This window comes from Festucalex cinctus, chromosome 16 (assembly GCF_051991245.1).
Source record: "Festucalex cinctus isolate MCC-2025b chromosome 16, RoL_Fcin_1.0, whole genome shotgun sequence".
Classification (NCBI taxonomy): domain Eukaryota; kingdom Metazoa; phylum Chordata; class Actinopteri; order Syngnathiformes; family Syngnathidae; genus Festucalex; species Festucalex cinctus.
In genome coordinates this window covers 7,433,005-7,446,675 of record NC_135426.1, presented here as the reverse complement: position 1 = coordinate 7,446,675, position 13,671 = coordinate 7,433,005, and the positions used below count along the sequence as shown (strand labels likewise).

General features: G+C 38.0%; 1 protein-coding gene across 22 annotated transcripts in view; it reads left to right on the top strand.

Moving 5' to 3' along the window:
• LOC144003406 (ELKS/Rab6-interacting/CAST family member 1-like) overlaps positions 1-13,671 on the top strand; it is a 101,076-nt gene that overhangs the window by 86,100 nt on the left and 1,305 nt on the right. For 18 of the 22 annotated variants that reach the window (XM_077499620.1, XM_077499618.1, XM_077499619.1 and 15 more), the window contains one exon: positions 5,497-5,685. In XM_077499620.1, coding sequence (XP_077355746.1) covers positions 5,497-5,685 — 189 coding nt within the window. Of the gene's footprint in view, positions 1-5,496; positions 5,686-13,671 lie in introns of those variants that run through there. The other 4 variants (XR_013278975.1, XR_013278974.1, XR_013278973.1 and 1 more) reach the window with 1 other exon arrangement.

Genomic DNA, 13,671 nt, shown 5'->3' with positions numbered 1-13,671 from the left:
TGCTTTTGTAATACATTTTAATGCAAAATTAAAATGAATCTGATGAGCTGATTATTCGTTTGAATAATCGATAGATTCATCGATTTTAAAAATATTCGATAGTGACAGCACCAAACTGGTTTCTGGATACAGGTAATACTTGAAAATGACATTACATATTGCAATTGTGATTAAAAAAAAATTTGCTTCAGAGCGATACCAGTATGAGTACTTAATTCTTGAGTGTCACCGATACAGATACCAATAGTCCTTTTGATATATAAAATTACCCCAAAAAACAATGATAGTACATTTTAAATAAATAATTTAGATACAAATATAACATTTTTTTCCCTTAAAATTGGATGAAATTAATACCAAATTCCTATTCTTCTATTTTCTTATTTCTATTTCCTGATCGTAAAACAGCCACAAGAGTGCTACTGGATACTGGTATTAGCCGCTATTGCGAGTACTGATACCTTGAAATAACGATACTGAAACCTGGTTATCGCTGCTTGTCTATCCCTAATTTTTAGAGTAACTTATTATTACAACATTACCACATGAACCAAATAAATCCCACGTTACAAACTGAATAAGCAAAACTAAATTAATGACGATTAAATTAGTCCAAATGTCAATGCCCATTTGTAATAGATTTTATAGTATGCACAGAAATAAAAAAACAAACTCAGTCACTTTTTTTTTCAAAGTTTGTATTAACTAACTGAATTGTAGCTGCACTGAAAATATATATATATATATATATATATATATATATATATATATATATATATATATATATATATATATATATATATATATATATATATATATATATATATATATATATATATATGATAATAAACACAACACAATGAAACGTTCCCAGTGATGCATGGTTGTTACCTGCAACACAGTTTACCTACCTACAGACTAGTTCCATGCAGAAAACGTCTAATTTCAGGTTTTTGGGGTTATTTAGTATCGGATAATTTTTACAAGTACCACATTGTCCCTACTTTCTGTCCAATTTGGTGTGATCCTATTAATTAGCACCTCAACGTTGAAAGAAGACTCCCGTCCCTTCTTTCGACCTGCGTCTACTGTACAGTCGTTGCACACGCATTCTGTTCTCGGTTGTTTCTCGGCAGCTAATTTGCCATAGCACATTACATCTGAACACCGAGTGCCTGTGTTCACGCCTGCATGCCGCTCGCATATTTGTCCAGGACCTTTTTATGGCTTTTTTTTTTAAATGCATTTTTAATGGTGGTTGCGAGTACTTGATGCATCACTGAAGACAGACAAGCATGTAAATGTTTTCACGCCTTATAAATAGACCTCATGTGCTTGTTTTTCATCATATAACTGCCAATTGAGCACAATAGTTTTCGTATCGGAGTGACATCTGGTCACACGTGTCTGTATGTGTGCGCGTCGGGTTGAAACAAAAAAAATTAAAATTGCAACATAAATAATTAGGGATGTAACGATATCCCAACGTCACGATACGATATTATCACGATATGAAGCTTACGATACGATAATTAGCACGATATTGTGGGGAGATTGGCGATATTTAAAAAAGTTCACAATATTGTGAAAAAAAATGAGCTCATACTAAAAAAAATAAAAAATAAATTTGCACCATAAATAATTAGGGATGTAACAATATCCCGTCACGATACGATATTATCACGATATGAAGCTCACAATACGTTAATTATCACGATATTGTGGGGAGGTTGTCGACATTTAGAAATGGTCACAATATTGTGAAAAAAAAATGAGCTCATACTAAAAAAAATAAATAAATAAATAAATAAAACAATTGCACCATAAATACTTAGGGATGTAACGATATCCCATCACAATACGATATTATCACAATATGAAGCTCACAATACGATAATTATCACGAGATTGTGGGGAGGTTGTCGACATTTAGAAATGGTCACAATATTGTGAAAAAAAATGAGCTCATACTAAAAAAATAAATAAATAAATAAAAACAAAAGCAACTGCACCATAAATAATTAGGGATGTAACGATATTCCATCACAATACGATATTATCACAATATGAAGCTCACAATATGATAATTATCACGATATTGTGGGGAGGTTGGCGATATTTAAAAAAGGCCACAATATTGTGAAATAAGACGATCTTTTTTTATTATATTTATTATTATTATTATTAAACATAGAAGGGCCCAAACATCCCTAATGAAAATTAAATTACATTAAAAAACTAGCCACCAGAGGGTGCTAGAACTGCACAAATGGAAATCAACCTCACTTGTTGAACAGATTTGTTGCATTTAAATATCGTGAACATGACGACGACGATATTGTGGCAGTTTTAATATCACGATATCGCGCTTATCGTTACATCCCTATAAATAATAAAAAGTAAATAAATAATGTGACCTTAGTTTGTCTCCTGGCGGTCAGTGATGGAAACATAGAAGGGCCAAAACATCCCTAATGAAAATTAAATTGCACTAAAAAACTAGCCACCAGAGGGTGATAGAACTGCACAAATGGAAATCAACCTGACTTGTTGAACAGATGTGTTGCATTTAAGTATCGTGAACATGACGATGACGATATATTATGGCAGTTTTAATGTCACGATATCGCGCTTATCGTTACATCCCTATAAATAATAAAAAGTAAATGAATAAAGTGACCTTAGATGTTTGTATCCTTGCAGTCAGTGAGCGAAATGTTTCTCTTTGGAGTTGTTTCACTACGTGGTCAGGGTGCGGTAGGCCTGCATGGGAGGCTAATAAAAAAGCAGCGCACACACGCACAAACACACACGTCTGACACTCGCACACGGCGGCGCGGAATTATTATTTCTCCTCCGAGATGCTTTCATCGCGCAGTAACGCACTCGTTTGATAGTGCGGCGGGCTCGTTAAACAGGCACCGTTTGTAATAGCAGGCGGCGTGGTACGAGCAAAAAACACACGCATACATGTACTGTATATATATCGGATAAGCCTTGAATAAAAGCAATACATTTCAACTCCGTCCAAGCAAAAATGAGCACCTGCGTTCAAACGCAGAGCTGATAATGCCCAATTTCCTCCTGTTCTTTCTGTCTGTTTCCCATTTGTTGTGAATGATTTGATCCGCTGCAGACCTGCAAAGTGTCAACAGTCATTTTTAAAGCTTTTTTTTTCAACAAAGCACAAGTGTGAGAACAGCTGTTGCACATAAGCGGAGAAATTCGGTTATATGACAAACTTTAAGAGCAACGGTCACGCCCGGGTTCCTCCTCCTCCTTGCTCCCCTTAAGGGGGAAACACGCAGCCTTTATTTCCTAATGGACTTTAATTGGCTGTCGGGGTGCTATTCATAGGCCCTTATAATGACTCTGACAATTGTATTTTCTGTCTCTGCATGCTTCATTATGCACCTAGCTAAATGGTACATGCTCTTGAAAGGGGGGTGAAGGTGGCTTACACGCCAAAAGATCCCGCTTGCGCGCTATTTGGTGTCAGTCGCTAAACAAGACGCGGGCTCGGAATGGGAAGTGACAGCCACTTTGATTTCCCGTCAGCTCCCATTTGGAGATGCGCAAATAGTTTCCCCTTTTTCTTGACAGAAAGCAAGCACGTATCCTATTAAATATATGAGCTCTTCAATTTATAAATTTAGTCGCGAATAGTTTTTTAAAGGGCTGGAGCTAGCAAATATTTTTGAAACAGTTATCTTATCAATTGACTCATTTGCTCCCAAAAAACGTATAAATACGTTCTATTTTAAATATTACCATGCTCCCAAAGATGTATTTATTCGTTTTTTTTATGCTAGAGCATAAATAAGGATTTGATGCAGCCTCTGAATTGAAGAGAATGCTTGAAGCAATGGTAGTTATTACAAAAACGGCCAGTAGGTGGCAGCAGAGTATAAGAGATCAACCAGGGCCATGTTGCAACAAGCTGTTTTCTCCACAGTTACAAACAGATTTGGGAATAATGATGAAACTTATCTATATTCTAATGCTAATTGCTGGAAAACTGAAACTGAAACTGAAATGTACTTTTTTTTTCCTGATGAAAGAAGAAACTCTAATCTTTCTTTTGGTAGGTTCCATCATGTTTATATAGCAAGAGAACACAATATTCTGTGGGCCTTGCAAAATCAGTCAAAATCCAGTAAAACAGCCAGGAGCGAAAGGGGTTGCTTCAATGAAAATGGCAGCGAGTGAATGAGTTAAGTATTGGATGAAAAGTTTATTTTGCCCTAGTTCACGTTCAACACATAATATGACTTTAAGTTTATGTGGCTTTAAAAGGTGGACTGGTGAGTGCCGTGGGAGTCAGGGAATAAGTACGTAGATTTGTCTGTTGTGAGCTCAGGTTAGCGTCTGAGAACAAGCTGTGTGTTCAGAATGTATTCATTATTTATTTCGTGACAATTTCTTCTATTAAGCGATTAAAAGTGCACCGACATGTTTCCCACCGACCAAAATGTGGAACAAAATTTCGGACATTTGGATTGTCTTTTCCATCCACTTCCCTCCTGGCTCATCACTGCATTAATGTTTGTCAAAAAGCAAACACAAAAAAAGTGAGGAGAAGAAAATGTGCTTGAAGTAATAATTCCTAGACTAAGTGCAATTTCTGGGGAAATTGCGTGGGAATGCTGAAAGCTGAATGCTAATAGCTGAAGTGTCACCCTCTTAAAATAATTGCCTAAGTCAAATGATTTTTTTCTTTTTGCCTTTGTTTCCTCATAATGCAAGTGGTTCAATTTTTTGTGTTTCCTGAAAAATCAGAAATAAATGACTTATTTTAAGAAGGCATCGATATGATTTTTTTTTTTTTTTTTTTTTACTTTTTATTTTATATTATTCGATTAATCATACCAGCCGAGTTGTTTTACCGTCCCAGTCACGACCACAACTGGTGTACCTTAAACCTTTTATGGGACACAATAATGCAAGCAAAAGGATGGGAGCTGTGTTCTTGCTTTCACTGACTTCTCATAACTGTAAAACTGTCTTGTAAACAATTTAACACTAATAGGACACCGTGCCAACACAAAACAACAAAGACAAGCAACATGGGAGCTGTAAGAAGTGTTTTGCTACCTAGCAGCTCCATGCTTAAACAACAATTGAACAATTTTGAAAAATTATCTATTTGTGATTTCAAGGTCCTCTTCCTGCATGTATTTTTAACTCATTCAAACCCAAAAATGTATAAATATGTTTTTAATACTTTGTCCTTAACTCCCCAAAACCTATTTATATGTTTTTTGTTTTTTTGTTTTTTGTTTTTTTATGTTTTGTTTTGTTTTGTTTTGTTTTTTTTTATGCTAGAACATACAGAAGGGTCTGATGGAACTTCTGACCTGAAGAGGTCGCTTAAAGCAATGGTAGTTGTTACAAAAAACGGCCAGCATGTGGCAGCAGAGTATAAGAGATCACCCAGGGCCATGTTGCAGCAAACTATTTTTCCCAGTGTCCTAAAAATGCCCCTTCTTTCCTCAGATTCTCTCTCCTCTCCTGGACCTGGACCAGAACCGCAGTAAGCTGAAGCTGTACATCAGTCACCTGACCTCGCTGTGTCAGGAGCGAGACCCTGTCATCCTGCAAGACTTCGCCCCGCCGCCCGCCTACCACCGCGCCGACTCCGCCGCTTCCTGGCGCGCGCAACTACACGCCATGACGCAGGAACAGGTGGGCGAGATCGTGCGCGGAAACTTACCCACGGATGGTTTTGACGTCCGTTTCCATTCCGTGACACTTTAAATACTGCCACAATTGTCGTAAAAGTGCTCGTTTGTACGTTCGTTAGCGACTCCACACAAGACAGATTTATATTTTGAGTATGTTTTTTTGCCAATGATTTCATTCTGGGAGTGTAGAAATATAGTAAAATTCACAACTCACATTCACAAGCTCATTTGAGGAGTTTAACGTGAACCCAGAAACCACATGCTGCTCAAAAAATTGCTGCTGTAAAATCCCTCTGCAAATACCATCTGTGTGTGTGGGCGGGCGAAGGGCACACCCTGGCATGCTCCTGGCGCCTCCTTTGACTTTATTGAAGAGATTTACTCCGGCGGGTCACCTGGCGACAAGCGGCTGGCTGCGGAACAATCCCACGTTCACATCATTTCATTTAGCACAGACTGAACTCTCTTTTTTTGTACTTTTTAAAAAAGATCTTTGGCAGCAGGATGACGTCTGGCCGGTATGTGCGGCAAAGGAGGGGCCGAGCATTTATTTGAGTTGTCATCGAGGAGAGGCAGAGTGGGGAAATCACATAAAAATGAGGATAGGGAAAGAAATCGTTAGCTCACCGTCACGGTAACTGCTTGCGTGAATATATTTTGCGCTGCTTTGTGGCCTCTCCCGTCGCTGCTCTCCATGCTGAAAACATATCAGGGGTGATACATGATCACTCAATGTGAACGCACGACTCGGACAATTCCTGAAGGTGTTTTTCCATCCGCTCCCAAAAATAGAACACGTCCTCTGTGGTCCGGTGGCTGAAGGTGCAAAAAGAAAAAAAAGAAAAAAAAAAACAGCCTTTCAATTAAAATTGATTTGTGTGCTTCTAAGAAAAGGGTGTTACCGTCTTATTATAGTCACTTGTTGGATGGATTTGTATGTTCAGCTGTACATTTGCGCACATTCTTCAGAAAGTATGGAGCAAATGGAAGAAAGGAAAGAATAACTAAATACAGATTGCTTTGTGAAGCTAATCACAGGATAAATTACAAACAGTTGGCTGCCTGTCGTTTATTTTTGCAGTGTGGTGACTTTAAAATGCATTGTTGTGTGTCACCTGCATAGTTAGTGTAGTTTTTTTTTTTGCTAATGTGAGCAATTGGAAGCATGTATTGTAGATGTTAATCAGAAGAGGCCCCATGATGATACCTTGTGGTACCCCACATGTACATTTTGTGTTCTCAGATTTAAAGGTAATTGGTCACACATCATTACCGTTGTACCAATTAAAGGGGAAATCAACCCCCCAAAAAATTGACAATATGTTCTATATAAGGGTGGCACAGTGAATGAGTGGTTAGCACGTCCGCCTCCCAGTACTGAGGGCTCGGGTTCGAGTCCAAGGCTCCGGCCTTCCTGGGAGGAGTTTGCATGTTCTCCCCGTGGCTGTGTGGGTCTTCTCCGGGCACTCCGGTCTCCTCCCACATTCCAAAGACATGCATGGCAGGTTGATAGGGCGCTCCGAATTGTCCCTAGGTGTGCTTGTGCGTGTGGATGGTTGTCCATCTCTGTGTGCCCTGCAGTTGGCTGGCAACCAGTTCACAGTGTACCCCGCCTACTGCCCATAGCCAACTGGGATAGGCTCCAGCATCCTCCATGACCCTTCTGAGGACTAAGCGGTTCAGAAAATGGATGAATGGATGGATGTTCTATGTAGCCCCACTTGTCTAAATACAGCATTCTGGTTAATAATGCATGAGTGGACTATGAGTTAAGCAGCAAAATCCAGCAGTTTTTACCAACATCAGAAGGCGGCCATTTTGCCCCTTGCTGTCGAGTGAAAATGACATCACAGTTGCTCAGGTCTCAGGTAGCAACCGATCACAGCTCAGCTTCAGAAAACAGGTGAGCTGAGATTGACTGTTGCCTGAGCCTTGAGCAACTCTGATGTCATCTTCAGTCGACAGCAAATGGCAAAAATGGCTGCCCCCTGAAATAGATAAAAAGGGCTGGATTTTGCTACACAACTCATATTGCATAATGTAAATATAACATATTGTGAAAAAAATGTTTAAGGTTGACTTCCCCTTTACTCCCCACCAAACCACAGTTTAATCGACATGTTGTACATACGTTTGGACCTCTCACAAGTCACCCTCAGTCAAATTTTGAATGACTCAGATGTAAGCATCTTTTTCAGACGGGACCATTTGTCTAGCATAGAGTGGGAAAGAAAACAAAATGTCCCAATCGCGTCTGGAATATAACTCATTTCAACACAATAGCCACAGCCATGCGTCAGTCGGTGGCTTTTGTTTTGTTGTGTTTTTTTTTCTACGAATGTGGCGCCTTTGCAATCACAACAACGCATCGCGTCGTCGAGACCGCTTCCCGCTGGCGTTTGTAGCGTTTACATGCAATTATCGCGAGGCAGCTAGCGCATGCATCCATCCCAAAGAAAATGCCTTCCAAAAATGAGAGCTGTTTCTCTGCCAATAATAATAATAATAAGCGTCATGGCTGACCGACGTCTCTAATGAGCACAGCGGAGTCTCCGACCTCCGCTCCTGGCCGAGGTGAAAGTATGCAGGTCGCTTGACTGAGCGTGTTTTGTTGTTGCTGGGAAGAATTAATGAAGTGTTTGATTGTCTTTTATGAATCCCGAGTGTATTGTCGTCTAATTTTGTCTGTCCTCGAGAAAGGGAAAAAAAAAACGTCAAAATGCAGCTCCTCCTATTTACAATCGGACAAGTTGCGGTTATGAGGCCAAATAAATTACAGAGTGTGCATGTCATTGTCACGCCGACGACTAAAAAGGTTCTTTTGCATGCATACTTGTTGGCTTATATGTCCTTAAAGGAGAGACAAAAAAAAAGGGTGTTTCAAAGAATGGCAAATATAACTCGACTAAGTGCAATTTCTGGAGAAATTGCGTGGGAATGCTGAAAACTGAATGCTAAGATTTGAATGGATGCGGACTGCTTATGAAGTAAATTGAGAGATGAATTATGAAATGATGACCTCCTGATTACTGGACAATGCACTTTACCAACTGTGCCAACGAGCAGTATCAAACACCTTGTAATAATGATAAGTGGGCACTGAAAATGACACTTAGAAATAGTTCAATGTCTATCCCATTGAAATTGAATGGGGGAAAGTTGATATTTAACGTTAAATTGTGAATATACTGTAAGTAATGTGGAATCAGACGATATATATACCCCGGGAGGCGTGAATTTTTTAAGCAAATTGAAATTTGAACAGTGTAAATCGGAAGTATTATGTGGGAGTTGTGGAGTAAATAACAAGAAAACAACAATAACATATGTGGGAATGCTTCAGCTGCTGTAGCCGTGCCAACGCTGTTTCTGCCTTTTTTTTCTTTTTTTTTTAAGATAATAAGTCAAGGTATTAATTAACAATATGTTTATTATCATTGTGGTAGGAAAATCACACTTTTCACGGTCTCGGAGCGACGCCATGTTTGTTTTTTCAGCGTGGCAGGCGTCGACGCGTGCGTTTGTGTCGCGGTCACCGATTGATGAGCGATACAAAAACAGGACAGGGCGTCGGCGGAACTTTTTCCAACATGGCTGCTGATAACACAGGATGGAACATTTGGCCGTTTTCCCTCTGATACAACCAAGGCTCAACACTGAACGTTTGTTTGTTTACATCTCCCTTTAATTATTCATTGGAATATTACTGTATTTGCCTAATCTCATTTCCTGCTCTCTTGAGCCTCCTTCCATGGAGATATGATATTAAACCGCAATTATCACATTAAGTTGAATCACACTCAACACACAAACAAACAATTGTGTTTGTCTTCAGCTTTTACAGCCGAAGAGAGCGCAGTTGTTGTTTTTTTAAGCCTCCACGGGGCACTTTTTCACCACTTGTATTCCCTTTGTAGCCTGTTAACTGGACTTGTGTACACAGACGCAACACACGCACTTCGTTATGTGCCTTGTGGGCTTCGGGCAGCTCGAGCAACCAGGCTTTGAATTGAGTGTCAGTTCAGTTCTTTCCAGCCAAAATTGTGATCTTGCGATCACAGCGTGCAAGATGTCGCTGTAAAGTTGAATCTAAACAAACAACTGCCAAGTTTCAAACATTGGCGATGAGCACGTTTACAGAAAGAATGGTTCTGATTAAAGTCTCTAAAATGAAAAGGTGCGATTTTCTGGATTGATTCATTGTTCCACATTAATTTTTCTTTAACTGTTGCGATGTAGACCGAGGACAGGGATTAAAAAGGGATACTTGACTCATTAAACAATTTTCAGCAGTGAAAAGTTCCTATTTTGTCCAGAATGATTTTGATAACTTCATTATTTTTCATGTACAGTAAATATCTTTAAAAAGGAGTTGTTCTACTTGCTGTTGACTAATGATGACATCACCTGGGCTGAGGAAATAGGTAACGGCCAATTATGGCTCACCTGTTTCCTGGGTTTGGTCAGTAAACTGAGCCATAACTGGTCATTACCTACTTCCTCAGCACAGGTGATGTCATCATCAGTCGACAGGAAATAGAAAAAAATATATTTTAAGGTTCTAATTGTACATGAAAAATAATGAATTTACCACATTAATTATAGACAAAATATTAACTTTTTATTGCTGAAAATGGCTCAATGAGTCAAGTATCCCTTTAAATGCATTGTGGATGAAAAAAGTACGTAAATAACGATTCCAATCAAATACATTGAGCGTAAAAATGAAAACTTGGATTTAAGTAAATATTCTAAAAATGAATAGTTCATAAATACTAGGGGTGTGAATTGCCTAGTACCTGACGATTCGATTCGTATCACGATTCACAGGTCAAGATTCGATTCGATACCGATTAATCCCGATACGAATTTATAAGTCGATTGTTGCGATTTTTTTTCATTCAAATTTAGAAAATACTCATCAGTAAGCTTGTAGAGTGTAAGATTTATATGAAAATGTATTATTTATTTATCTGAAATTTCAGTCTGATAGAGGTTGTAATCTGTTTCATGTTTGAACAGCATTAAAATAAAATATTAAGGCTTAATGTTCCGTTCATATAACATTCTTCCATGCTCAAGGTGTGAATCCGAACCCGAAGTCAGACGTTTTGTTGAATATTTTCCATTAAAAATGGAAGTTTAAAAATCGATTCACACACACACACACACACACACAAAAAAGGCAATGATGATAAGACGTTGAATCGGTAAGACTACCGAATGAACAATTCTGAGCTCTTAAAAAAAATAAAAAAATAAAAAAATAAAAAATCGTTGTTTTTTTTAATCGATTCGAGAATCGCGCGATGTAGTATCGCGATATATCGCCGAATCGATTTTTTAACACCCCTAATAAAAACTAATGTATTGATACAACTGAATGTCCTTAACAAAAGCACTGTACTGGATTTTAAAAAGTTTAAGCCACTATATGTCATTCACAATTTGAACATTTCATTCTTTCTCTCTTTACTGAATTAATGCTGCATTTGAGGATGGTCAGAGGTTGGATATGTCCGAGTTGGTTTTTCTCAGTTCCGAACTGAAAGCGTTTGAGGCAAAAGTAAACAACCAAAATGGTGGATAGTGGTAAATAGTTTTTTACGTTTGTTCTTAAAACTCGTTTTCACCTCCAGCAAACTTACCTTATCCCGTCATTTTGCTTCATGTATTGTTTTTATTTTTCATAAGAATTCCATACAGTTCAGTAGTTGAGCGTTTAATTTCATGCCGGGAGATAGCGGCATACTGTCACATACATTGTGTTACATGAAGTTATGTTGAATATTTACGAATGAAGAAGTCTGTCTAGTTTTATACTAAATGAAATTGTGTTTTACCATTCACAGTCTTGAGTTTGCAAATGAGTCACCATTGTAGAGTGGCGTCACTTGTAGTCCGTCGGGGTCCTTTTTTTTCCCTGACCTCACAAGTGGAATTTCCCAGTTCAACACTTTTCCCGAATTTCCCGTACACACTTCCTGGTTTGAACTCAGAAAAGTCCGACTTCCGACCACCCTTGAATGAATAAATAAAAAATTTTAAACCAGGAATACAATCAGACCAAAATGAATGATGTTTGACACTCCAGACTATTTAAACTTATTTTTTTTAAATCCAGTACAGTACATTTTTCCTTTTAAAATTACATTTTACAGTTCAGTTGTATTTAACTTCAAAGCAAATGCATTTTCGTTCAAACATTTTAAACATTTATTTCAGTACAATTTTTATGTACAGTGCTATAATTTTTAGGAACAAAAGCTCTGCTTTGAACACTTCATGAAGTACGGTTCGAAAAATCATATTATAACCCTCCGCACTGACTCACGATGTCTTTTGCAACACAACATTTGTGTTCCACCATGCAAACATTCAAGGCCTGCGATATGAGTCAAGGTACGCACACGCACAGACACACACGTTTCATTCCTACTCCGATAACCAAGCGCGTTGCGGCGCATATATATTGAACGTGTGCAGTTGATAATCCATCACGATAATGGAGCTTTAATGGCTGTAGTAAAAATCATCTTCTACAACCTAATACACTCTCGCGCACATATCTTCGCTCTTTATCTGTGCTTTTCGACCGCGCTTGCTTTGTTATATAGCGCGCATGCACAATCGCCTTCATAATAGTAAGGACACAAATAAGAAAGTCCAGGGTTGACGTCCTTCTTCAGACACGTCTCATTGCCTCCTTGCAATTTCTAAATAATCAGGCGCGGAAGCATCGGCTAGGTCAAGGTTGCGAGAACGAGAAGAAGATAGGCGACACCTCCATTCTTTTATCTGCGCCCTATCTTATCTTTACGGCCGTGTTTTTCTGGGGGATTGCAGCTGAAGCCGTTCAGAGCGCTTTAAAAATTGGGAAATGTTTTGTTAGTTTACTGACGCAATAAGTTATATTAAGGTCATGTTCCATGCAGCAGTCCTTTGTGAATTTTTTTTTTAGATACGAGTTGATTATTTTTATTTATTTATTCATTTATTTGCTTTGATTGAAAATTGTTCAGATTAATCACAAAAAGAACAACACATGTATTTAAAACAACCATATAAATTTGCCTTAGAGTTGTCTGCTAACTTAATACTAACAAACAATACAAAACACTATTGACAGGCTAAGGAATAGCATCGATAGTCATGGTTTTATAACCGCTTATGTCGACAATATTTGAAAACAACTAGTTGAACACAACACATATAGACAGTTAACTCATTCACTTGCAGCTATTTTTATCGAAGCAATCCCTTTCACTTCCGGCTTTTTTACTGGATTTTGACTGATTTTGCAAGGCCCACAGAATATTGCATTCTATTGCTATAAAAACATGGAACCTACCAAAAGAAAGATTAAAGTCTCTTCTTTCATAAGGAAAAAAAAAGTATATTTCTATCTGTTTCTGTTTTGCAGCAATTAGCATTAGAATATAGCTAAGTTTTATCATTATTCACAAATCTAATTAGAATTGTGAGTAATTGAGCTTTTTTCAACATGGCCCTGGTTGATCTCCTATGCTCTGCTGCCACTTGCTGGCCATTTGTGTAATCACTACCATTTCTTCAACTGTTCTTTGCAGTTGAGAGGCTGCATCATAGCCTTCTGTCTTCTTTTGCATAGAGAAAAAAAACATGTAAATACGTGGTTGGTACACTTAAAACATTTAAAATAGAACGTATTTATACATTTTGGGGAGCAAATCAGTTAAAGAACACTCACAGGCATATATTCTTGATCCTCTGCAAAAGAAAACTCGCTGGTGGTTTACTGAGTCCTTTGCAGAAGTTCTTATGACTTCATTTCACTTGGAAAAAAATAATCTTATATTAAATTGCCATCGCAATATTGAGAGGGGGGGATGCAAATATATTATTTTTCAAAAGAGTTCCGCCCTATTATGTAGTGTGATTTTTTTTTTATTAAAAGGTTGTTTTTTGTTATTTAATCTTGCTGTTTTTGGGTGGGACTGGAACGGAT